This window comes from Pelophylax lessonae, assembly GCF_965119305.1.
Source record: "Pelophylax lessonae genome assembly, chromosome: 2".
NCBI classification, from domain to species: domain Eukaryota; kingdom Metazoa; phylum Chordata; class Amphibia; order Anura; family Ranidae; genus Pelophylax; species Pelophylax lessonae.
Window position 1 is genome coordinate 199,843,043 of NC_138769.1, and position 26,552 is coordinate 199,869,594.

The window sequence follows — 26,552 nt, forward strand, 5'->3', positions numbered from 1 at the left end:
TTTCTGGTCTCAGGGCAGGCTATGGTATCCACGCATGCACTGTGCAGAGGGCCTTGTGTGCTGACCATTTTTGTTTGGGCATGTTCCGGCTCTTGCATGCGTGAGGTGGATTTTGCACTGGAAACATCTTCTGTTTTCCCTTGCTTATGCTGGACTGGAAATCGAGAGGGAAGGATTAAAGCAATGATTGTCAACTCCAGCCCTTAAGTACCCCCAACAGGTCATGTTTTCAGGATTTTCCTCAGATGAAACGACTGTGGTTATTACTAAAGCAGTGAAACTGATAAAAACACCTGTGCAAGATAATGGAAAGCCTTAAAACATGACCTGTTGGGGGTTTGGGAGGATTGGAGTTAAACATTGGATTAGAGGACTTGGGCCATCCTCTGGAAGTGGTTCAATTCTGACAAGGTTCCAGAAAGGACTTCAACAAATACTATTTACTCTGAAGTCTGGAACAGGTTCGCAACTGAGCAGAATTTTAATCCTCACAACCCAGAGGTTGCTCAGTTGCTATAATTTCTTCACATGCATCTGGATGTGGGGCTCAGCCTAGTTCTGTTAGGTGCTCAAATTTCACCCTTCACCAGAAATAATGGGCATGTGAGCTGCCAGGGGAACACTTCAGGAGGTTGGTCCTGAGACGCTGCCTTGAGGAGGTTTTTTTTTTTTCTGGTCCTGAATTTCCTTGCCAGGACTGTTTGCATCATCAGAAAGCAGTCCTCAGTGGGACATCACACAAGAGGCTGAGTCCCTCAATAACTTCAAAGGGAAGAGTATAGATCTGCAAGCACTTGGAGTAACAGAGTCCTATATCTTATTCCTTCCGGACAAGTTGGGGCCTATGCCCCTTAAGCACCTTTGTTTCCAATGTGGCAATGCTTTACATGCTCTAAAGGCTCCAAAAGAAAAAATAAATGCACATTTGTTACCTGTAAAAAATGTGTATTTAATTTTTTTTTTCAAAAGGTGAACTTATCCTTTAAGTTCAGGCGGCTCATGCAAAATGCCTATTGAGACATCTGCAAAGCAACAGGCTGGTTGTCACAGTGCACCTGCCTCAGGCACTACAGGGAAGATTCAGGGGCTCGTACATCAATAGACTTGGACGGAATGATGGTCCAAGGTTCCATGTCCATTGTAATATTGACTATACATTTTAGCCCTCCTTGTTTAACTCCTTATTTATCACATGTATGCTGCCATGTTGGCATCAAGAAAACAGAAAATTGTATCAAATACTTACTGTAATTTTCCTTGGCAGCATATGAACCGTCCCTGTTTTCATCTTGTTATTTTTATAGAGAATGGGGGAGGTTACTCTAGCTTTCCTTTTATAGATTTAAACTGGTCCTGTGGGTGGTTATAGGGGCGGAGCTATATCACATGTATGCTGTCGTGGATTGGTCTCAGGAAAGGAAAATTACAGAAAGTATTTAATACAATTTTCTGTTTTTGAGAACTCACGCTCCTGCACCAGAATGCTCTGAACCAAAGACCGATCTTCTAAAGGTATACTGTGGCAGTATGATGTATATTTTTTCCAAAAATGTAATATCATTGTGAAAGTAATTTCCTATTGTTGATGTAAAGACAAAATAATTTACACATTTTCCAGCTCACCTTCTGTCATTTTCTTATTACAGGCATTACAATCCATGAAGACTGTGCAATAAAACTAGAGAGAACCAAAGGAGTCTCTGCTGGTTTATCAGATGACTCTCTTGCAAGTGACAGTGGTGTTTTTGAAGCCTTAAGTAAAAGGTATCATACATGTTCATTTTTTTTTAATTCAATAAGTTTTTGTTGATAAAGAATAATAATGGAACACCATTATATCGTCGTGTACATCAAAATGAAATATACAGATTCAGAATAAGTGGTGTACATATTACAAACGCATGAGAAAACAGATTTTAAAATGTTATGAGCTAGTACTCTGTAGTCAGGAAAAATTAGGTTTGATAAAAAGTGTAAGGCCTTGTTGAAGGAGGTAGAGATTGAGGTAGTAAGTAAGGAAACAACGAGGGAGGACAGAAAGTGACGGAGAGAATGAAATGCAGAGGGGGTGGGTGGGTAGGGAGAGTAGGATAGGAAGTAGAAGGGGAGATAGAGGAAATGGAGGGGGGTGGGGGGTAGTAACCTACTTCTTACAAATAGTACCGTAGCAAATCCATATTATGGTAAATATAGTCAGTCAGATTTGGACACATGATCCGCATATACAGAGGAAAGTGTAAAGGCGAAGTGGAAGCTAGATCTCGGAATTCATAAGTAAGGTCTTCCATATGATATATATATATGATCTATTACTTGTAGCCACTGCTGTTTTGTAGGAATGGTAGACAGTTTTCAGTACCTAGGGATGAGTGACTTTGCAGCGTTTAAGAGATGGGGAGTGATGGATTGTTTATATCGGCCGACTTGTTCACCCGTTCAATGGAAAAATACAGCCTATGGATCGTTGGGTACATGGGAACCTTGTATCACACTAATCCAGTGTAAGATAGATGACCAAAATGGGTGAATGAGCAGGCATTGCCACCAGATGTGAGCATGAGTGGCAACATCCCCACAGCCTCTCCAGCAGAACTCAGAAGTGTCTGGGAACACCTTATGCAGGAGTATAGTGCCATCTAGTTAAAATCTTATAGTTAATCTCTAGAATTTTAGAAGAAATGGAGGAGGTATGAGTCATTTGAAGAATAGTAAAACATTGGTCGTCTGTTAGAGGATGCTGTAAATCCCTTTCCCAGCTCGCTAGAAGCATACATGTTCATGAGTCCAAAGTGAAATTATGAAGACATTGGGGTCCTATTTATAAAGACATTGACAACTTCTTACATTGTTGTTTTTTTCTGAATTTGCCACATTATTTTCTAAGGTGTTTACAAAGCTACAATCGGGTGAATTTTTTTGGGTGCTGAACTTCTAAATTTTATTTCATAACGGTTTTAAATGGTTGAGATGAGTAGAAAGAAAAGGCTTGCATTGCAAATAATTATATATTGTTTGTATAATGCCCCACCTTTTTGTTATAAATTACTTAATCGTTGCAATATAGTTACATAGGTAATCAGGTTTAACCAGTTCTGGACCGGAAGGATTTGTCCCCTGAATGACAGGGCCATTTTTTTGCAATTCTGCACTGCGTTACATTAACAGACAATTGCTCAGTCGTGCGACGCTGTACCGAAATAAAATTTATGTCCTTTTTTTCCCATAAATAGAGCTTTCTTTTGGTGGTATTTGATCACCTGTGCGCTTTTAATTTTTTTCCGCTATAAATAAAAAAAGAGCGACAATTCTGAAAAAATAAAAAAACAACATTTTTCGCATTCTGCTATATAACATCCCCCCCCCCCCAAAAAAAATAGAAAAAACAAAAATGTTTCATCCTTTTAGGCTAATTTGTTTTCTGCTACATATTTTAGTAAAAAAAAATAGCAATAAGCGTATTTTGATTGGTTTGCGCAAAAGTAATCGCGTCTACAAACTAGGGGAAAGATTTATGTAATTTTTATTTATAATTTTATTTACTAGTAATGGCGGCGATCTGCGATTTTTAGCGTGACTGTGACATTGTGGCGGACAGATCGGACCCTAACTGACATTTTTTGACACTTTTGGGGGGACCAGTGACATTATTACAGTAATCAGTGCTAAAAATATGCACTGTTACTGTAATAATGACAGTGGCAGAGAAGGGGTTAACCTAGTGGTGATCAAAGGGTTAATTGTGAGCCTAGGGGAGTGTTTTCTAACTGTGGGGGAGGTGCTCTGTGATCATTTCAGAGAGAACAACAGTTAGCTGTGTTTACAACAGCTGACCGTTCTCTCTCAGCAGGGAGTGATCGTGGGTGCCTGGCGGCAATCGCAGCCGCCGGTCCCGTGGATCGGCATCCCTGATGCCTAGTGGGGACAGGAACGCGTAAGCTGCGGCGTGCACTCGCCCGCCAGCACCACTCCCGCGAACCGACATACCCGTACGTTGATTCGCGCAGCCGAGCCAGCCTGCTGCAGTATATATGCGGTCGGCAAGTGGTTAAAAAAGACACAAATCCATCTAGTTCAAAAGGACCAATAGAAAAAAATAAATAGAATAAATAAATAGAAAACCTCCATATGCAGAATCCTATACCCACAGTTCATCCACCGGAAGAAAAAAACACCCACAATTTCTGGTGTTATTACCTAAAATTGTTAAAATCCAGTTATATGTTGTGCATTAAGGAATGGTCTACTGAGCTGGCCAGAACTAGTTCTCCTCGGAGTCTATTTCACATTTAAATGAATTTTGCTCTAGATGTAAAAACTTGTCCTTTGTAATTCATGTAAAGTGAATAACTCAACACCAAGTTCACTATATGGACCACTTATGTATTTATACATGTTGATCATATCCCCTCCTTAATAGGGTTTTTGACCCTTATAACCCCCTTCGCTTCCAGTCCCTCTCCGTTATCCAACGATAAAAAAGAGTGTAAATGTTTATTGAAATATATGCCTCTAATTACCTTTTTTTCAAAAATCTTCAGGCCGGTCACATGACTTCCGGCCGCTATGCTACTCTGATCCAGGGCTACAGGGGGAGGGGCCGAGATCTCTCTCTGATGTCACCTTGGTGGTCACGTGAACGCAGTGCTGGCTGCTCAGCCCTGCTCAACAACAATATTTTTTACTTTCTGCTATAAAACAAATCCAGTGAAAAAATGAAAAAAACTAATTTCTTCATCAATTTAGGCCAATATGTATTCTGCTACATACAATAAGCTTTTATTGTTTGGTTTGTGCAAAAGTTATAGCGTCTACAAACTATGGGATATATATATATATTTTTTTTTTAGTAGTAATGGCCGCAATCAGTGACTTAAAGCAGGACTGCGATATTGAAAGGACAATTTGGACACCAACTGACACTTTTTGACGCTGAAAAATATGCACTGCCACTGTACTAATGACACTGGCTAGGAAGGGGTTGACATCAGGGGCGATCAAATGGTTAAATGTGTTCCTAGCCAGTGCTTGTGTACTGTGAAGGAGGTGATTTTACTAGAGGGAAGGCATAGATCCGTTTCTCTGCTTTGCAGAGACACGGATCATTGCCTTCCCCATTAACTGAATGGCAATCTGCCTTGTTTACATAGGCAGATCGCCGTTCTGCCTATGTACTAAACAATCAGTGGGTGACGGGGACATTGAGCGAGCCACCAGTGGCATGCATGCACGCACCCTCTCCAGGTGAGCCAGATTACATATATATATATATACATGTGATCCGACGCACAGCTGCCTCTCTGTAGCAGTAAAACTGCTATAGGGCGGTCAGCAAGTTGTTAAACAACTGACTGTAGATGGATAGAAATCTGAAATTTTGAAACAAAAAGTTCTTTGCAGAACGATCATTCGTTCATGTAATAGTTGTAATAGTTAATGTATTGTTTTCAGCCAAATGATCAAAAAATTGGAACACATATGTTGGAAAATGTTCTTGAATATGATAACCGAGCAAAAAAACTGGTTATAACTGTAATGCGCATAACCCTTGCTTCCTGTTCTGCATATGATTTTTAAAATCTGTTTTTCTGTTGCAGATTTTTCTTCACTTCCTGTTGTTTGTAAGACAGGAAGCGGGCATAAATCTCTCCAACAGAGCCCCGGATAGCAGTAAAAACCTGACAGGAGTTCTAATCTTTCCCCATTCTATCAAAAACAAGAAAAAAAAGTTTTTGACTTGACCTGCACTGCACCTTTAACATTAGGCCAGTGCCTTTCATGAGCTGTAGTGTTGTGGCGAAAATAAGTAACTTATTTTTGAAATGTTGCCTTAAAACATCCATCTGAACGATTTTGTTTGGGGCAGTGTACAAAATGATCAGATCTCCACTTTTTGAGTTCAGGTCTACTTTTGAAGTATCTCCCTAAAACAGAACACTTTTATCATGACATTTCAAGCAAAAAATTAAATGATCCACCCTTGTCTCATGTTTTCTTTTTCTTTATATAGGAATGAGAATGTTGAAGATTCTGTCTGTAAAGATTCTGAAAAAAGGGTGGAACCCCATGTTCATGTTGGAGTAGTGTAAGTGGCTTGACTGGTTAAGGTAAACCAAAGACAACATTGAAAGTGAAGTCTTGAGATGCAAGTCTAGTCTGCTAGCTCTGGACTTGTTTTTTCGTCAAGGTATTGGGGTGGCAAACCAGCAAACATAGCAACGAAAAAGAAGAAGAGGATAAATCTGCACCTATAGCTCCCATTTTATATACTGTCTTTGATTTCTCCAAATGCATATCCCCTTGCTCCAGTAATTGGTTCATTTTCCCTCTCTTGCCACTATGCAAAGAACTTAGGGTCAAAGTAAAGCCCTTCTTCAGAGAAAGGAAAAATGCTCCCTGGCAGTGAAACTGCCCTCATACTGCAAGGGTTAAATGCTGGTTTATATCTAGGGGGCTGCAAAAGCACGGTCATTTACTTTTATGATCCTTCACTCACCTCGGCAGCTGGCACTCACCTCTGCCCCCCTGCACTCTGGCAGTGGGCTGTCCCTCTGTGGTCTCAGGTCAAGTGCAGGGCTTTGGGGTCTGCATTGGTCTTGCTGGTTTAGATCTAGTGGGCTGCAAAAGCACTTTCACTTAGTTTCATGATCCTTCACTCCCCTCAGTAGCTGGCACTTACCTCTGCCCCCTGCACTCTGGCAGTGGGTTATCCTTTGGTGGGTTTTAGGTCCAGTGCAGGGCTATGGGGTCTGCATTGGACTGCATGATGCCAAAGAACTTGCAACTACCAAAGCATAGGAGAGCAGAGGCTTCCAGGATCAGGCTCAGATCATTAGAGAGGCTTGCCACATTAGGAATAAAACAATAAATGAGATACTTTTATTAGAGTGCTGACAACTAAGACTATGGTAGGAGTGCACACAGGTGCTCTTCTTTAAACTCTAAATCCACTTTTGTAGTCAAATTTGAGAACTCCCCACTCTATGTTTGTATTTGCTTCGATTTACAAAGCATGTCTAAAAATAGTTTTAAAATATTTCTAATCTTTCTGGTGTTTCTTTGGAGCAGGTTTATATATATAGGAGGAGCAGGTTTATATATATAGGACTGCAAGATACTGTGTACCGATTCTGCAATTAGAAGGACAAACTGAGGGAAAGTGCATTAAAGTGGTTGTAAACCTGTACATAAACCCACTGAAGTAACAACCCTAAGGCAATTAAATAAATCCTCCTACAAAAGTTGTACCTGCTTATCTGTAGTGATCTCTCTTCTACAGCCCTTCAAAGTACACAGATCAACTGCTATTTTTCAGTACCAGAAGGCAGGGATCTGACATCAGTCACTGCATAGCATAGAGCAGGAAGCTAAGTGTAATTGGAGATCTGAGTGGAGGGAATGGACACACCCCTCTCTTCGAAATCTCAGAGGAAAATGTGTAAAGCTGAGGATGTCAGCCCCCTGCTGTGTGCTGGAGGGAACGGTAGTGTACAATTAATAATGAAATCTGCCACCACAGTACCAAACAATTTAATTATAGTTAAATTTAATTATAGTTAAAACGTTACTCCCCAGCCCCCTCTTTGAAGTGATTCTAAAGTCAAAAGGTTTTTTAACCTTAAAGTGGAAATAAGCCTATTGATTTAACAATTTCAAAAAACAGTTACGGCATGTGTCGGAAATGACCTGTCACATTGGTTGTGCTCTCAACCAAACTGTCAAACTATCCAATGGCTGGTGTCATAACTGATCACATGTGCAGCATCATGACAGTTTAAGATCACACAGAGGCCAAGATGGCAGCTTCCTTGTCTGAAAATGATAGGAGGGTTTACTTCCACTTTAATGCATTCTATGACTTTAATGTTCAATACAAGACTTAAATATCACTTTAACATTACATAATTGAGGAAAGCGAGGTATGACTTTTAAGCAAGTGAAATGGTAAGCAGAAATGTTTAAATATCTTTATGAGGTTATGCTATGTGAATGGAATCTTTCCATTGAATACATAACAAATATAGAGTAGGTGTAATCCCAGTTTGGATGCAAAAGTGGAAATACACACTAAGCACTGTGATGGTGATTTGCATATTTGGCACATTTAGTATGTGTCAAACTGTTGCTCAATCATAATTATGTTTGCCTGAATACAGTATATTACCTATTAATACTGTTTTTTGTATATGGCTGTTTATTTACAATATGTATTTTATTGCAGGTATGATTGTGGAAGTGAATGTCTTTTTGTACATGTTTTGCAACTTAAACATTTTAACGGGCTCACTCTCAAGAAAGGATGCAAAATGTAAGCATAAAGAAATTGTTAAAAAATGTACACTTACAAAAAAAATAGGTTCTTATATTTTAAGAAGGTTTAATTTTGCTTCTATAGTTAACCTATTTATTTTATTTATCCTTTCCAGAACTCTGCTACTAGTCTTTCTTAGGTGTGCTTTTTCTCTAACAATACAATGGGTTGAGAACTAGTGTCAGTGGGTAGGTTTGATGCCATTGTGGGTGGGACTAAGAAGGATCTTAGTCTTTAATCTTACATATTCCCTGGGCAGGTAGGCATCATTCCGATATCATCCTTTTCTGCCAACGATTCCCCGCAATGTAAAATAAAAATTTGTTTTTAATGTCTTGTCCGTGCGATGGGTGAGCGGGAGGATGAATCTGCAGTGTAGTTGAGCATCATAGGAAACGTAGTTCCAAAACATCTGGGGTGCCAAGGTTCACCATCACTGACCTAGTGTCTCTGCTAAAAAAAAACATATATAATGTTTGGGGGTTCTGAGTAATTTTCTAGCAAAAAAGTATTGACTTTTAAATGTAGGAGAGGAGTGCCAGAATTGGCACGGTATGGAAGTGGTTAAAAAAAATCTTTTTTAGGCAATAATAAAAAAGGCAATTAAAAGGTTTAACATCAAACAGACCAGAAATTATTTTAGAGATGTGAGTTTTCAGAATTTTTGTCCATCTACAACTCTGCCCTAGCTTTTTTTAGGCAATATTCTAATTAGCCGCTGGATCGCTTTTACAGGCAGGGGAAGGGGGTCTCCCCAGCCGCCTTTCCGAGCGCTCTTATCCTACTGGGGAGCCTGGGACTAAAGCTGGCACCTCTGCTGGTTGCCCTTAGAGATCACCGAGGACTGGAACGCCCCCGATCATTTCTATGGTCTAAGACACTGGAGGCAAGGAGTATTTCATCACTTCCAGTTTCGCCAGGATGTAAACCAGTCGCTACTGGCTTAGGAAAGCATCGGGTCAAACTGATTTTGGTTTGATATGATGATTTTAAGGACAGAGGAGAGATCTGGAGTCTATTAGACCCCAGATCTCTCAGTAAAGAGTACCTGTCAGCTGTCACTGCTTATGCTATCATAAGGGACATCCCTTGTGATAGCATAGGCATTGACAGGTACACTTTAGTTGATAAAAAACATTTGAAGAGACAGTGTAAAAAAAAAAAAAAAATTAAAATTAAATAAATAATAGAATAGAATACATTAAAATAATTTTTTTTTTTGTGCCCCTATCCCCCGAGATAGGCAAACACACACGTTGGTCCCACACGCATAAATAAACAGTGACACCACCACATGTGAGGTATCACTGCAAATGGGGGATCGAGAGAAAAAATTCTAGCACCAGACCTCCTGTGTAAATTTAAAGTGGTAACCTGAAATGGTTTTTAAAGCCTATTGATAATTGAATGTACCATAGTTTGTCGCTGTTCCATGGGTGCATTATATTGTTTGTATGCACTAATATTCATTAATGTGTATTTATTCCAAAAAAATAATGCCTTAGAAAAATTACTGATTTTTACATACAGTGCCTTAAAAAAGTATTCATACACCTTGAAATTTCCAACATGTTGTCATATTAAATAGCTCAAGCTCTTGTCAGATTGGATGGGGAGTGTCTGTAAACAGCAATTTTGAAGTCTAGCCATAGATTCTCAATTGGATTTACCGTAGGTCCGGACTTTGACTGGGCCATTCTAACACACAAGTATGCTTTGATCTAAAGCATTCCATTGCAGCTCTGGCTGTATGTTTAGGGTCGTTGTCCTGCTGGAATGTGAACCTCTGCCCCAGTTTCAGGTCTTTTGCAGACTCTAATAGGTTTTATTCTCAAATTGCTCTGTGTTTGGCTGCATCCATCTTCCCATCAACTCTAACCAACTTCCCTGTCCCTGCTGAAGAAAAGAATCCCGACAACATGATGCTGCCACCATCATATTTTACGGTGGGGGTGGTGTGTTCAGGTTGATGTACAGTATTAGTTTTCCGCCACACATAGCGTTTTGCTTTTAGGCCAAAAAGTTACATTTTGGCCTAAACTGACCAGAGCCCCTTTTTCCACATGTTTGCTGTGTTCCCCACATGGCTTCTCGCAAACTGCTTTCTTTCAACAATGGCTTGCCACTCTTTTATAAAGGCCAGATTTGTGGAGTGCAGGACTAATAGCTGTCCTGTGGACAGATTCTCCCACCTGAGCTGTAGATCTCTGTAGCTCCTCCAGAGTTACCATGGGCCTCTTGGCTGCTTCTCTGATTAATGCTCTCCTTGCCTGGCCTGTCAGTTTAGGTGGACGGCCATGTCTTGCTAGGTTTGCAGTTGTGCCATACTCTTTCCATTTTCGGTTGATGGATTGAACAGTACTCTGTGAGATGTTCATAGCTTGGGATATTTTTTTTATAACCTAACCCTGCTTTAAACTTCCTTACAACTTTTGTCCCTGACCTGTCTAGTGTGTTCCTTGGCATTCATGATGCTGTTTGTTCACTAAGGTTCTCTAACAAACCTCTGAAGGCTTCACAGAACAGCTGTATTTATACTGAGAGTAAATTACACACAGATGGACTCTATTTACTAATTAGGTGACTTCTGTAGACAATTGGTTCCACTAGATTTTAGTTAGGGGTATCGGGGTAAAATGGGCCGAATACAAATGCTCACAACCATTTATCATTTTCCTTCCACTTCACAATTATGTGTCACTTTGTGTTGGGCTATCACATAAAATCCTAATAAAATACATTTACGTTTTTGGTTGTAAGATGACAAAATGTGGAAAATTTCAAGAGTGAAGAATAGTTTTTCAAGGCACTGTATATGTGAGAATTGTCAAAATAGGCCTGGTCTTAAAGTGGTTCATTCTGTATTGTAATTATAACAATATAATGTATCATATTATATATATACATATATTTAACAATTTACTTTTCTACATATCTTTCAGTCACATTAGAGTCTACTTGCCCTCCCTTGAATCCACTACACCAAGCACTTACTGTTCAAAAGCTCTGGAGTTTCAGATGCCACTGATGTTTAATGAAATTTTCCAAATTCCCATGCAAGCCAGTGAACTGTGTCTGAGCTCTCTACAGCTGTACATATGTTCTGTGCTCCCTGACAAGCAGGAGGAGCTACTGGTAAGTGAACACTGCCTTTAAAATACATTCATACGCATATGATAAACTGAAAAAATATGTGTCCAATGACAGCTGATCATGAAAGTAAAGACAAGCCAGTTATCTTTCCTATTTTTTTTTTTATTCAAAATGTTTTCATTTGTTTAGCAAAAAAAAAAAAACCCAGCGGTGATTAAATACCACCAAAAGAAAGCTCTATTTGAGGGAAAAAAATTATAAAACTTTCATATGGTTACATCATTGACTGCGCAATTGTCATTCAATGTGTGACAACAGCGCTGAAAGATGAAAATTGGCCTGGTCAGGAAGGGGGTAAGAGTGCCCAGTAGGCAAGTGGTTAAAATGGGAGGGTGTTGACGCGGCTCTACCATAGGAAACAATTTAAATATTTACAATTTAAATTTAAGTTACTCTTTAACCACTTAAGGACCGGAAGGTTTTATTCCCTTAATGACCAGGCCATTTTTTGCGATACGGCACAGTGTTAGTTTAACTGACAATTGCGCAGTCGTGCCACGCTGTGTCCAATAAAGATTTATGTCATTTTTTTGCCCACAAATAGAGCTTTCTCTTGGTGGTATTTGATCACCTCTGCCATTTTTATTTTTTAACAAAACAAGAGCGACAATTCTGAAAAAAAAAACAATATTTTTTACTTTCTGCTATAAAACAAAATTTAAAAATCAAATTTTTTCATCAATTTAGGCCAATATGTATTCTGCTACATATATTTGGTAAAAGAAAATCCCAATAAGTGTATATTGATTGGTTTGCGCAAACATTATCGTGTCTACAAACTAGGGGAAAGATTTGTTGGTTTTTATTTACTAGTAATGGTGGCGATCAGCCATTTTTAGCAGGACTGCAACATTATGGCAGACTGATCAGACACCTAACTGACACTTTTGAGGGGACCAGGGACATTATCAGGGACATGCTAAAAATATGCACTGTTACTGTACTGTATTAATGACACTGGCAGGGAAGGGGTTAACACCAGGGGCGATCAAAGGGTTTAATGTGTACCTAGTGGATCACTGACAGCACAACGGTGTGCCGTTTTTAATTCGGCAGACCGCCGTTCTGTCTCCATGGGGAGCGATCGCAGGTGCCCCGGCGGACATCGCATCTGCCGGACCCGCTGATTGGCTCTCCCTCTAGCCAATTAGAGCGTGCGCACCCCCTCACTAACTGCTACACTAAACTACGTACAAGTACGTGGTTTTGCGTAACAGAGCCGACCTGCCGCAGCCAGCTGGTCGGCAAGTAGTTAAAGTTGTTGTAAACCCATATATATACCCCGTAGAGCTCGATTCAACCCCCCCTCACAATCTTAATCTGGCATTTCCACTATTCATGTAACAGTGCAGAGCAGTTCCCTGCTCACAGCTGTCAAAGAAAAAAAAAACAGCCAGCAAAGTTTCACAACATTGCTCAGCGCTAAGAGATTTATAAATGAGGTCAGTTTAACCTCTTAAAGGCTAAGAGCCTTTTTCTGATACTTATTGCTTACAAGTTAAAATCAGTATTTTTTGCTAGAAAATTGCTTAGAACCCCCAAACATTATTTATATTTTTTTAGCAGAGACCCTAGAGAATAAAATGGCGGTTGCCGCAATATTTTATGTCACACTGTATTTGTGCAGCAGTCTTTTAAACACAATTTTTGAGGAAAAAATATGCTTCAAATAGTTAAAAAAAACTAAACTGTACTGTAACTGATAGCCCTTTTTTTTTTTTTTGTTTAATGTGAAAGATGATGTTGCGCCGAGAATTGTCAGAAAATCGGGATCTTTATTTTAAGCAAAAAAATTGTGATTCTCATTTTATCCAGAATCATGCAGCTCTAATACCCAGTGAACTATCCACAGGTGATACACAGAGATTAAACAAATCCTCCTACATAAGTTGTACCTGTCTATCTGAAATCGTCTCTTCTCTACATCTATTCAAAGTGCAAAATTTATAAGCTTGACTGAGAGTTCAGAGAAAAGGGGGCGGCAGATAGCTGAAGTTACAGTCTGCAGAGCTCAGTTAGGAGAGGTCTGAGAGCTAATTGGAGGGATGAGACACACCCCACTTCACACAGCTCACAGAAACAGAGCTGAGGCTGTCAATCTGCTGGAGGACCCTCCCGTCACCATTCTCTCTTGGTGTCAGGAAAAATTGTCAGAAGTGATTCATGCTGATAGCAGAGGAACGAAGCATCAATCAAAAGTGATACTTAGTGCTTTTAATTGAGACAAGTTACACGCTATAGAAGGATATGCTTTGTTCATATTTCATGTCTGAGGTTTACAACCACGTTATTGTCATTTTTGTGATGTCAATTAGTCTGGGGTTAAGTTATAGATATAATCTTTCTGAAGGGTTCAAGCAGTAACAGAATTTCTTATCATCACAGGGAATTGCTCAGATCAGCTTGGCTGTCTATGAAGGTGCGAAAGAGATGCATCTTCAGTGGTATCCTGTCGAGATCTACAGTAGTGCTGAGCCTCAGAAAGCTAGTGGTGATGGCCATGGTTATACTCGAACACCACAAATCACTAACCGAACTAAAACAGTGAGTACTGTAACGTCTCTGAGAACTGCATCTTCCACTGTGATTGTACATCACAGTGAATCTTATCTGGAAACCTATTATATATATATATATATACAGTGGGTACGGAAAGTATTCAGACCCCCTTAAATTTTTCACTCTTTGTTATATTGCAGCCATTTGCTAAAATCATTTAAGGTCATTCTTCTTCCTCATGAATGTACACATAGCACCCCATACTGACAGAAAAACACAGAATTGTTGACATTGTTGCAGATTTATTAAAAAAGAAAAACTGAAATATCACATGGTCCTAAGTATTCAGACCCTTTGCTCAGTATTTAGTAGAAGCCCCCTTTTGATCTAATACAGCCAGGAGTCTTTTTGGGAAAGATGCAACAAGTCTTTCACACCTGGATTTGGGGATCCTCTGCCATTCCTCCTTGCAGATCCTCTCCAGTTCTGTCAGGTTGGATGGTAAACGTCGGTGGACAGCAATTTTTAGGTCTCTCCAGAGATGCTCAATTGGGTTTAAGTCAGGGCTCTGGCTGGGCCATTCAAGAACAGTCACGGAGTTGTTGTGAAGCCACTCCTTCGTTATTTTAGCTGTGTGCTTAGGGTCATTGTCTTGTTGGAAGGTAAACCTTCGGCCCAGTCTGAGGTCCAGAGCACTCTGGAGAAGGTTTTTGTCCAGGATATCCCTGTACTTGGCCACATTCATCTTTCCCTCGATTGCAACCAGTCGTCCTGTCCCTGCAGCTGAAAAACACCCCCACAGCATGATGCTGCCACCACCATGCTTCACTGTTGGAACTGTATGGACAGGTGATGAGCAGTGCCTGGTTTTCTCCACACATACCGCTTAGAATTAAGGCCAAAAAGTTCTATTTTGGTCTCATCAGACCAGAGAATCTTATTTCTCACCATCTTGGAGTCCTTCAGGTGTTTTTTAGCAAACTCCATGTGGGCTTTCATGTGTCTTACACTGAGGAGAGGCTTCCGTCGGGCCACTCTGCCATAAAGCCCCGACTGGTGGAGGGCTGCAGTGATGGTTGACTTTCTACAACTTTCTCCCATCTCCTGACTGCATCTCTGGAGCTCAGCCACAGTGATCTTTGGGTTCTTCTTTACCTCTCTCACCAAGGCTCTTCTCCCCCGATAGCTCAGTTTGGCCGGAGGGCCAGCTCTAGGAAGGGTTCTGGTCGTCCCAAACGTCTTCCATTTGAGGATTATGGAGGCCACTGTGCTCTTAGGAACCTTAAGTGCAGCAGAAATCTTTTTGTAACCTTGCCCAGATCTGTGCCTTGCCACAATTCTGTCTCTGAGCTCTTCAGGCAGTCCCTTTGACCTCATGATTCTCATTTGCTCTGACATGCATTGTGATCTGGAAGGTCTTATATAGACAGGTGTGTGGCTTTCCTAATCAAGTCCAGTCAGTATAATCAAACACAGCTGGACTCAAATGAAGGTGTAGAACCATCTCAAGGATGATCAGAAGAAATGGAAAGCACCTGAGTTAAATATATGAGTGTCACAGCAAAGGGTCTGAATACTTAGGACCATGTGATATTTCAGTTTTTCTTTTTTAATAAATCTGCAACAATGTCAACAATTCTGTGTTTTTCTGTCAGTATGGGGTGCTATGTGTACATTCATGAGGAAGAAGAATGAACATAAATGATTTTAGAAAATGGCTGCAATATAACAAAGAGTGAAAAATTTAAGGTGGTCTGAATACTTTCCGTACCCACTGTATATAATACCAATAAAACCTTTGTTTTAGGAGCAGAAAGACGTGCTGTGGTGTAAAAATGTGTAATAGAATCATGCAGTTTCCCACAGCCAACTGATGTCCATGTGAGGCTGCTTTGTCTGGAGTATCATGTTCTTTATCCCCATACCTAAACATTCCTTCTAATGAAGAGAAGAACTCTTTACTCAGTTATTGATAATCTTGTGGATCACAGTTAGGGCTTGATTATGGCCCCTTTCACACAGGCCTTCTGATCAGGTCCGCCTGTCAGTTTTTCAGGCAGACCTGATCAGATGCTCCATGTACCTCTATGGAGCAGCGGATGTCAGTGGTGACATGTTCGCTGACACCCACTGCTATTGGACCAATGTGGTCCGTGCAATCCAGATGGATGGAAACCCTATTTTCCATCTGTCTGGAGGATTGGATGAGATGAAAACGGACAGGTGGTCCATTTTCATCCAATCTCCCATAGAGGGGAGCAGGGATCTGACAGCTCTGTCTCTGCAAAGTAAGCAGAGACGGACCTGTCATCCGCCTGCTCAGCGAGGATCAGCGGATCGATCCCCACTAAGGAAAACTGAGTCCGCTTGGTGGAAAGCCCGTGTGAAAGTGTGCCAGAAATTAATGCAGCTGTGCATGGTAGCCAATCAGCTTTTAACCTTAGCTTTTTCACTTAATCTTTGACAAAGAACCTGGAAGTTGATTGGTTACTATGTAGAGCTACACCAGATTTTGTATTCTCCAGTTTTAAATCAACCCCTTAGTGTCCCAGAAGCAAGAGAAAGCACATTAAACTCTCTATGCTATGGTCAGCAGTGAGATCAGAGGTCTATTAAAACCCCTAATGTGAATCTAAAGCCAAGAAAATATATTTAATAATGAAGCTTACCAATTCTTAGAGGTTGTGACTGCTTAAGGCTGCATTCAACACCTTTTTAGCGTTTTTCCCCGAGTTTTATTTTTCTGCAATTTTGACACATTTATATGCGTGATTTTATGCACGATTTGCACGTTTTTTTACAGTGTTTTTGAGCTTTGACGATTTTTTATTAGCCAATAGAAAAAAAATATTATTTGTTGCTAGGTTTTTTTCAGGTTTTTCATTTTTTTTTCATTCATTATTTTTATTTTTTTTATTTTTTTATTTGTTTAGTGTAAGGGATTAGAGTTAAGGTTAGGTTAAGATTAGGGGTTGGGGTTAGAATTAGGGGTTAGGGTTATTTATTTATTTTGTTAGGATTAGGGTGTTAATACTACTACTAATAATAATTAATGAATAAATAAATGTAAAGTAAATACACAAATAAATAAAATTAATCATAAATAAATACAATACATGAATACTATGTAATAATAATAAAAAAATGTATTATTATTAATAATAAATTATTATTATTAATACTGTATTTATTTTGGGTCTTTATTATTATTTTATCATTATTAGTATTAGTAATAATAATAATAATAATAATTTATTTAATTTTTTTTTAAGGCTATGGGTTAATTATTATTTATGTATTTGTACATATTACTAATTTAATCTATTGATTATTTATTTATAATGATCTTTAGATTTTTTTTGCGTATTAATTTTTAATTTAATCATTAATTATTACTTTTTTTTTTTTTTTACATTTGAGCAGAAAATCGCACAAAAGCGAGTTTCCATTTATTTCTATGTTTATAAAAACCACACCAAAAACACGTAAACCTGTCCAACTTGCGGCTCCAGAACTTTTTTGAAGTTTTGTGAACCAACTTCATAGAGAATACTTGATTTTTTTCTCCTCCAGCATTTTGGAGCTTCAAGCTTCAAGCTACAAAACGCTGAGGTGTGAATGGGGCCTTAATCCTAGTACACGTGGGCAGAATGTCGGGCGACATCGGCCAATTCCATATAAACTGGCTGACATTCCGCCTGTACGTATGGCAGGCAGTTTATGTCTGTTCGGCCAGCTTCTGTTGGACAAGCATGCTGGGAAGCCAGCAGCTGCCCATCTCCCGATCAGCTATCTCAACCAATGGCTGAAAGCGCTAACCGGAGTGTTCTGGTGGAGGGCCAAGCCCCTGACAGAACATAATAGAACAGCAGGGGGCGATCGCTATACTAACATCAGATTGTTAGTACAGCGGCTCTTACCAGAGCTGTGAGGTTTGTTTGTTTTTTTTCGTTTATTCCACCGGGTTGAACAAAAAAAACCTAGTGGTGTGTACTAGGCTTTAGGCTTCTTCTTCTACAGCAGTTTCATAATGGGGAAACGCATTACAGTACTCCAGAGGAATATAGGGAATTATATCTGTGCTAGGGTGACTTGCAATCTATAATAGCAACCCTGACACAGGCACAAACCTTCCTTCACAGTTAGAAGAGTGACTCCTAGCAGAACGAATATACAATTTATTACAAAGTGCAATCATTCTTTATTATACCTTGGTTACTATAGTAAAAATGAAAAGATAGGAAACTGCCCTGCAAAAAGCAAACTATTTCAGCTTTGATCTAAGCACTGGTAAGCTGCAGTATATTATTTTTTTTGAGGTTTGAATACACTTAATGGTTGTATTGCAGGGGTATTAAATTAAAATTCACAAAGGGCCAACCAGTAAAATGTTCTTCCACCAGAGGTCTGAACCAATTTTTTTTCAGCCCTCTCTTTCTTTACGACAACCCTTTAATTCAGTGTCCTCAGTTCCCCCCACACATCACAATCCCCCGCTTTACATTAGTTTCCCCTTCACAATAGTGTTCTTAGGCCCCTCTGCACCTCACCCCCCACCCTTTACAATAGTGTGCTGAACCCCTTCCCATCACACACACCCTTTTTTCACAGCAGTCCTCAACCCCACTTTAAATTATCGCCCCTGCTGCACAGTACTGTCCTCTGCCGATTTTCACATCACCCCCCAACAGCACTGTGCCCCTTCATATCACTCCCACAGTACTGTCCTTCGCCCCTTCATATCGCCCCCCAGCAGAACTGTGCCCCCTCACATCCCCCCCCACAAGTCTGCCCCCCTTTATATCCCCCCACAGCACTGCCCCCCTCTCACATCATTACAGCCCCTCCCCACAATAGTATGCTCTGCCATTTTTTACATTAACATCCCCCCACAGCATTGTCCTCTTTTAAATCACCCCCCTCCACTCACAGCACTGCCCCTCTTTACATTTTACCTCCCCACAGCACTGCCCCCTTTACATTTCACACCCCCCCCCCCCGCATCACTGCCCCTTCACCCCTCCTTCACATCATTCCCCCCACACACAGCCAGCATAGTGTCCTCTGCCCCCCCTTCACTCTCCTACAATATACAGAGCGGAAAGTGGCAGAGCATTTCGGGACCAAGTGTGGGACACACAGCATTGGATGGAGTGCGGGAGCTGCCTAAGGCTGGCCATACATGTTCAACTTTTGTTGTACACTTTCTGTTAGATTTACCACAAACCACATAATATGAGGTCAAAGCTAAACAACACGTTCACTTGTATCTAATTAGGCAGGCCTTTGTACTACATGGGTGAAGGTAAATTTCAAGAAAATTGATCAGAAAATTGTATCGTGTATGGCCAGCCTAAGTTAACTTTTCGAGTTAACCAGCAGTCTGAGTTCAGTTTTGGTTACAATTTTTAGATGCGCTTTTTCGCTAAGTTAACGTTTTGAATTTTTCACAATGTTTAGGATGCTGTGTCAGTGTTATTAGCTCGAACAACAGCTCAGCTAGAAGCAGTGGAGCGAGAACTAGAGGTGGAGAAAGTGAAGCTGGAGTACACAGAGGAAGAGATACTAGAGATGGAATGCAAAGAAGACCAAGTGGAGGCAACCTCGGAGAGGTACATGTGACATGGGAAGATGGAAGAAAAGAATGAATATTTAACTTAAAGTGAAGAATTTTAATAAGACTTGTCATAAACCAGGGCAATTAAACCTGAACATATGATGAAAAAAATGCAAATGATACTGCACCTTTAGTGTAAACTGTGCTCAGTAAATTCAGAGATGTAGGCAGTAGTGGTGATGTTTGGCTTTGTCACTGCCATTGGTTTGTGGCAAATCCTGTGGGTTGGAAACTCACAGTCCAGGCAAGGTGTTTTTTTTTTTTTTTTTTACCATAATGCACTACATGGCTTTTGAACTATTGGCAGCAGGTTTAAAAAGACCAATAATGGGGCTTTTGGGTCAGCCAACTCACTGATAAGGTGGGGGAAGGAAGGAAGGCATCATTCTTCTGCTGTTCCTGCTCTGGTCACCAGTGTGTTCTCTGGTCTCAGGTGTGTTCCACTGCCCACCTACACTGACTCAGTCACCCTCATCAGCCTCAAACCCTTATCAGCAGCAGCTGCCCAGGTTTGTGAGGCCCCAAGTCCTTTCCTTACTTTGGGCTTAGTTACATTACCACTCTGCAGACACAATGTGTCTTTGCTAAGATACACAGAAGACAATCTCGAAATTATGGCTGACATTACCCCACATACCCTATTGGTTTGGGGAGTGTATATCCAGTATGAAGGAACTGATGGCTGTAATCCAGAGCCTAGGGCCCCTATTTTCATAGGCTTGTCCTCCTCAGAGTCATGAGGAGGGATTAGTCAGAGAACGCATCTCTGTCAGGTGGGACCAAAGCCTCCCCATTGTACAAAGGGACCTTTTTGTCCACTTTGAACTTCCTATCCGCTTGTGCTTAATTATTTTGCATGCAGAGGCTCTAAGCAAGCTTTTGCACCATCCGTAGCTCTGAAAATCCTGATTCTACAGAACACCCTGGCTCTGTGGCCCTTCTTACTGTCTCTGATTAAAATTCAGAGCCTCAACACTTTACCACTAGTGAAGCTTTGTTTGGGTCCCTGCAATTTCCTGAAGGGGATCCAGTTTTGCATTGGGGTTGCTTCAAACCTTATAGATTGAGTGCATATCCTGTATCTAGAGGATTTTCCTGTGCTGTTCAAGACCTTGGTCTTTTGGAGTTCCCAAAACTGCAAAGATCTTTTCACTAAATCTACTATTGACTGCTTCCTCTATGAGGTTTGAAAACACACTGAAAGTACCTAGGCTTCACCTGAGAGCGTGTCAAAACATTTTCCCTTTGAGTGGTAATTTATTATTCATTTCACCATAGATACACCAGTGATCCACCTGAAAAGGCAGACCACCATGAGGGTGGACACTATGCTCTCCTCTAGGAATGTCATGCAGTTGAACTCCCTCTTAAAGTCCCAGTTTGAAATTACTGATTTGGCTTTCTGTTCTATATTGGCAAAACTTAAATATGTCAAACTATGTCAGAATGGGTTAATTCCCATAAAGTGGATCTCATTATCTCTAGGGTAGGCTTCCCTTTAATGGAGTGGCTAGACTAGAGCATGTGTGGAGCTCTGGGCAGCCTTTGTAGCTAACAGACTAAGCTCTTTGTTTGGCATCTCTATCAGCTACCCCTCATCCATTTTCAGGAGCTACTGCACTTAGAAATGTCCCTTTCTAGGACTATCTGGGACCTTCAAACCCTGGTACACCTTTATCCTACTATATTCAAAACTATGTATTCATACTCCTCCCTTTAGGAGTTTTCTGCTGCTTTGGATTCAGTTGCACCTCTCTGGGTACTCTATACCCCCCAGCTTTTCCCCTCCCTTGAGGGCTAAAACATACAGATAAAAAAACAGCCATAAAAAACCAACGCATTTTGGCCTTTAGGCCTTATTCATGACATGATTGACCACTTGCTGACTGCCTTATAGCACCTTTACTGCTACAGGGTGGCAGCTGTGCGCAAAATCACGTATATATATACGTGATCCTGCACTTCCACCTTCATAAAGCGCACGCACATGCCACCGGCGGACCGCTTTTGCTGTGTTAATTCACAGCAGAAGCCGATCTGCGGGTTCCGGGGGACTCAGTATCCTCCGGCACCCGCCGATCATAAGTAAAACACAGAGAACTGAGATATGCAAACAAGTCTTATCTCAGTTCTGACAGGGGGGAAGGGACCAATCCTGTTTCTCTGCAAAGCAGGGACTAAAATCAATCTCTTCCCCTAGTGAAAGAACCACACTGAGTACACAAAAACACTGGCTAGGCACACAGCTAACCCCTTGATCCCTGTATATGTTTAACCTTCTCCCAGCCAGTGTCATTAGTACAGTGACAGTGCATATTTTTAGCTCTTATCACTGTATTAGCGTCACTGGTTCTCGCAAAGTGTCAGTTAGTACCTGATAGTCCCCCACAATATCGCTATCCCAATCAATATACCCCTATTGGGATAAATCTTCTAGAGGTCAAGTGGTTAAGGCCTGACAGCTGAAACGCGTTGACTTTTTGTGGCTGTTTTTCACCTGTATTAACAAAGAATAATATTTTAGCTGGTTTTCATGGCGCCAGCTTTTCCCTTTTTGCACCCCCCGTGCTCTTGCACAAATGTGAACGCACACATAAACACCTGCATGTGTATGTAAACTGTAAATGCACCACACATGTGAGGTATCGCCATGAACGCCAGATTGAGAGCAATAGTTCTAGAACCAAAACTCACTTGAACTCTAAAGTGGTAATCTGTATAAGCTGTATAAGTGTCACTTATGGAGATTTTTGGGTACTCTAGTCTGTATTTACTGGTATGCGAAATTTTAGTATCTATTTATTTGCCACAAAATCATCTTTAATATTTTAACAAAAAAGTGGGTATTATGTTGTGTTTGTGTTCACTAAAATTAATTTAAGTGTATTTTTCCTGAAAATTTGCATCTGATAAAGGGCTGCACGAAATTTGTAACAACCTCAATTTTATTCTCCAGGGCCTCTACTTTCAAAAAAATATATTTTTTGTGGCTTCTAAGTAATTTCCTAGCAAAAAAAGCTTTAACATGTATGTGAAAAATGTCAGCAATTGACCTAGACTGGAAGTAGTTAATAAGGACCTGACTGTGCAGCATCCTCCAGAGGCTCTTTTTGCTGCCTAAAACATTGGTGCTCATGTCCATCCCAGTGCCTTTCCTGGCATCCCCACTGTAGAACATTCAGGCAACCCCTCCTTAAAGCGGTTGTAAACCCGAAAAAAAAAAAAAAAAACCTGCAAGACAAAGGCATAATGAGCTAGTATACATCGTATACTAGCTCATTATGTATTACTTACCTTAGAACGAAGCCCCGACACGGACCCCCGGACACCGATGTGGGAGCTGCCATGATCCCTCGGCGTCTCTTCTGGGTTCGGCGGCTCCGGCGCTGTGATTGGCCAGAGCCGCGATGACGTCACTCCCGCGCATGTGTGTGGGAGTGATTTTCCGGCAAGCTCCCGGCAAGGAAAACTGAAGGTCCCCTGGACCTTCAGAGCGCATGCGCCGCTCCCGTGAGCGGCTGCATGCACTGCAAATATCTCCTAAACCGTGCCGGTTTAGGAGATATTAATTGTACCTACAGGTAAGCCTTATTATAGGCTTACCTGTAGTTAAGTGTCAAAAAGCGGGATACTACCGCTTTAAAGATGGTCAGTTTTATTGACTTTTCTAGTCCACACCCTTTTAAAAGGCCTACTTCCTGCAAGCTTAGCTTGGATCCGCATTCTTGGGGCATCAGCCTTGGGTTACTCATCTTAAAACTTCAGTTAAGAAGCCCATTTAACCACTTTAACACCGGGCACTTTTACCCCCTTCCTGCCCGGGCCAATTTTCATCTTTCATCGCTGAATGACAATTGCGTGGTCATGCAACACTGTACCTATATGATGTTTTTTTATCAATTTTTTGAGACAGATATAACTTTCTTTTGGTGGTATTTATTCACCACTGGGTTTTTTATTTTTGTTAAAGAAACAAAAAAAGACCAAGTAAAGGTTTTTCCTAGTTTCTGTTATAAAATTTTGAGAATAGGTAATTTTTCGTCTTCACTAATGTGTGATCATGAGGTTGCACTAATGGGCACTGATGAGGCTGCACTGATGGGCAATGAAAGGCTGCACTAATGGGCCCTAATGGGACTGCACTGATAATCAGGACATTGATGATCAGTGCCCTGATTATCAGTGAAAACAATGTGCTGACAGGCTTGCCAGTTAACGGCTCTCCTTTCGTCACACAGACACTGGGTGGGAGGAAAGGACTTCTGATAACTGGCAAGTTTATTTACATGTGATCAGCTGTGATTGAACACAGCTGATCACATGGTAAAGGGCCACAGAACACAATGGTCACAGAGCGTGCTGGATGCACAGCTCAGGGGGCGTGCGGAAGGTGGGGTTCTGGGAGGGCATCCATGGAAGCACTCCCAGAACTGGACAACCATGCTATAGCCATCTTTTGACTATAGCTTGGTGAGGAAGTAGTTAAAGTGGTTGTAAACCCTTACATGTACCCAGTGAAGTGACTGTCTTCTCTTCATCCATTTAAAGTCCAGCATTTATCCAACTTTTCTGAGCTTCCAGAAATCAGGGGGCGTGGAACTAAGCTACACCCTGCAGAGCTCAGGGATAAAAGCTGATTGGAGGGAAGATACACACTCCTCTTCATACAGCACATTGGAACAGAGCTGAGTCTGTTAATCACAGGCTGTGTGCTGGTCTCTCCCCTGCCACCTTTTGTTCTCTTGCTGTCAGGAAAACTTGTCAGAAGTGACACCATGCTGATAGCAGTGGAACGAACCATCACAGAGAAATGACACTTAGTGCCCTGGATTAAAACAAGTACACACTATAGAGGGATATGCTTTGTTCATTTTTCATGTCCACTTTAGGAATTTGTATTCCCCCAATGGAACCTCCTCTTTTTTGTTGTCTCAGCCTCCCCTCCTATATTTTGCAGCCAAGACTCAATGGAGTCTGGACCTCGTTAGTCTTTTGACTAGCAAGTTTCTGGCATTACATGTCCATCTTTTTAGCTGAATGGAGTGGTTTCTTCCCCCCGCCCTAAAGAGACTTCACTTGCTGGTGTGTCACCATACTTGGGCCTTCAAGCCAGAACCACAGAACAGACAGTTGCTGTTTTATCTGGGTATCCTTCTGTGACTTGATACTCTAACCTGGTCTTTGCTAGAAATCACTAATGTGTTGCTTGGCCTTCACCTCTGGGAAGGCCAAGTAGCCTAGTCCCTTTGCAGGATTCCACCAAATGTGTTACTCTTGATGGCATTTCCATAGAGGCAAAACATCGCCATCTGGCTTTCGCTTGCTGGTAGACTCTACTTGGAAGGAGGACTTTTGGGCTCCTGGGCACTCTCCATCTCCTGTTTGCCAGGAAGTTTTTATTACATGATGTTCCCCTGCTCCCTCAGATTGTCAACAGGCAGAACACATTGGGATCCTGCTACCATTACCACCTGGCAGGGATAGAGTTCGACTGGAGGCCTTCGTGAAATCTGATAACTGGAAGATATGTCCTCCTGTGACTGATGTGCAGCCTATTCAGGGTGTTCTTCTAGACCACTTCCTCATTCCTGTCCCCAATCAAGTGGACATTCTTAGCAGAGCGGCTAAGACTCATGCCCCTCACTTCTCAGCAGAAAATGGTTTTAAATGTAATTTTACAAATTTCTGTATTTTCAATGTAGCCCCCCAAAGCCACATGAAAATGTTTTTTTTCTGGTGTATGGCATTTATTTTTAATGTTGACATTTTAATGTGTTTCCCAATGGGAGTTCCTGGCTTTTCATTTTTGTTTCTCAATAACTTGCTTATTAGCCCTACAAATATCCAGAATTGAATAGAAATATTTGCTAGCCACCCGCCTCCGCCTCCTCCTAAAACTTTAATGCAGTTAACTGCAAAGCTTGCAAACTTATATGAAAAATTTGAGAACACAAGCTGGACAGATCCACAACTCCCTAATGAGCAGCTTACATTACATGGAAATGTTAACTTGTCTTATAAAATCCATGCTTAGCCTAGTTGCCTCTTCAGTCACCTTATTGGTCCTTTAATGTGATGGGCAGCCATTGTGATTAGGGACGTGGGAAGGAGTGGGATCAACCTCGATCCTACAAGTCACAATCTTTAAGTTTTCGTTAAATGTAAACTCTTCTTATTTATTTTATAAGGTACTGTATGCCCAGTTTGAATTGCCTCTTTCTTTCAGATATCATAGATGTAAACATTTTTTAAAATTCATAGAGAAATAAATAATATCCTTCATAAAAATTTTATTTTTATCAGTTTTATCAGACTTAGTTTGTTCTAAATACAAAAAGCAGCATTTTTGTTTTAACGTTAATGTTTGTATCTGTTTTTTGCTGTAGAAGCTGGCAAGCAGACTCTGTTGATAGTGGATGTCACAGTAACAGCACGCCGATGAGTCCGCATTATTCAGAAACGATGTATGGTGATGCCCTCCATGGGCCAATGTGTGCAGGGCAGGCAACCCTGTATGATTCAGTAAAGATTACCAATGAACCTCTGAAGGTAAAAATTAATTGCAGCAAAACTTTAACAACTAACTTAACTCTGTCATGACCAGAAGTCATTGAAGCCTAGAAGTCCAGATCAAGTCAGCATTCTTTAGTTAACTTGACATTAATAGTATGAATAATTTGCGCAACTAAATATTTTTTTTATGTTTTTGTAAAGACATAAATGCTTCTTTTTGTTTGCACAGAAATGTAAAAAAAAAAAAAACATATTTTTTTTATTCTATTTTTTAATTAAAGTGGAAGTCCATCCCACCACTAAAATCTCTAAATCTACAGGCATCCATGATCTAAGACTAACCTATCTAGCCCTGTAAAGAAGAAATCGGTACACATACCTTTTTTGAAGCCGGTCCAGTCTCCAGCGGCAGAAGCTCTGCAGAGGAGACAGCCGACAACGGCTCGGAAATGAATGAGAAGT

At 40.8% G+C, this 26,552-nt stretch overlaps 1 protein-coding gene across 1 annotated transcript in view; it reads left to right on the top strand.

Annotated features, from left to right (window-relative positions):
- Nucleotides 1-26,552, top strand: part of WWC3 (WWC family member 3) — a 357,513-nt gene that overhangs the window by 311,133 nt on the left and 19,828 nt on the right. Inside the window, exons 12-18 of the mRNA XM_082245434.1 lie at nucleotides 1,647-1,764; nucleotides 6,008-6,082; nucleotides 8,219-8,305; nucleotides 11,251-11,443; nucleotides 13,847-14,005; nucleotides 19,421-19,572; nucleotides 25,964-26,126. Of these exons, the coding sequence (XP_082101560.1) occupies nucleotides 1,647-1,764; nucleotides 6,008-6,082; nucleotides 8,219-8,305; nucleotides 11,251-11,443; nucleotides 13,847-14,005; nucleotides 19,421-19,572; nucleotides 25,964-26,126 (947 nt within the window). The remainder of the gene's footprint in view (nucleotides 1-1,646; nucleotides 1,765-6,007; nucleotides 6,083-8,218; nucleotides 8,306-11,250; nucleotides 11,444-13,846; nucleotides 14,006-19,420; nucleotides 19,573-25,963; nucleotides 26,127-26,552) is intronic.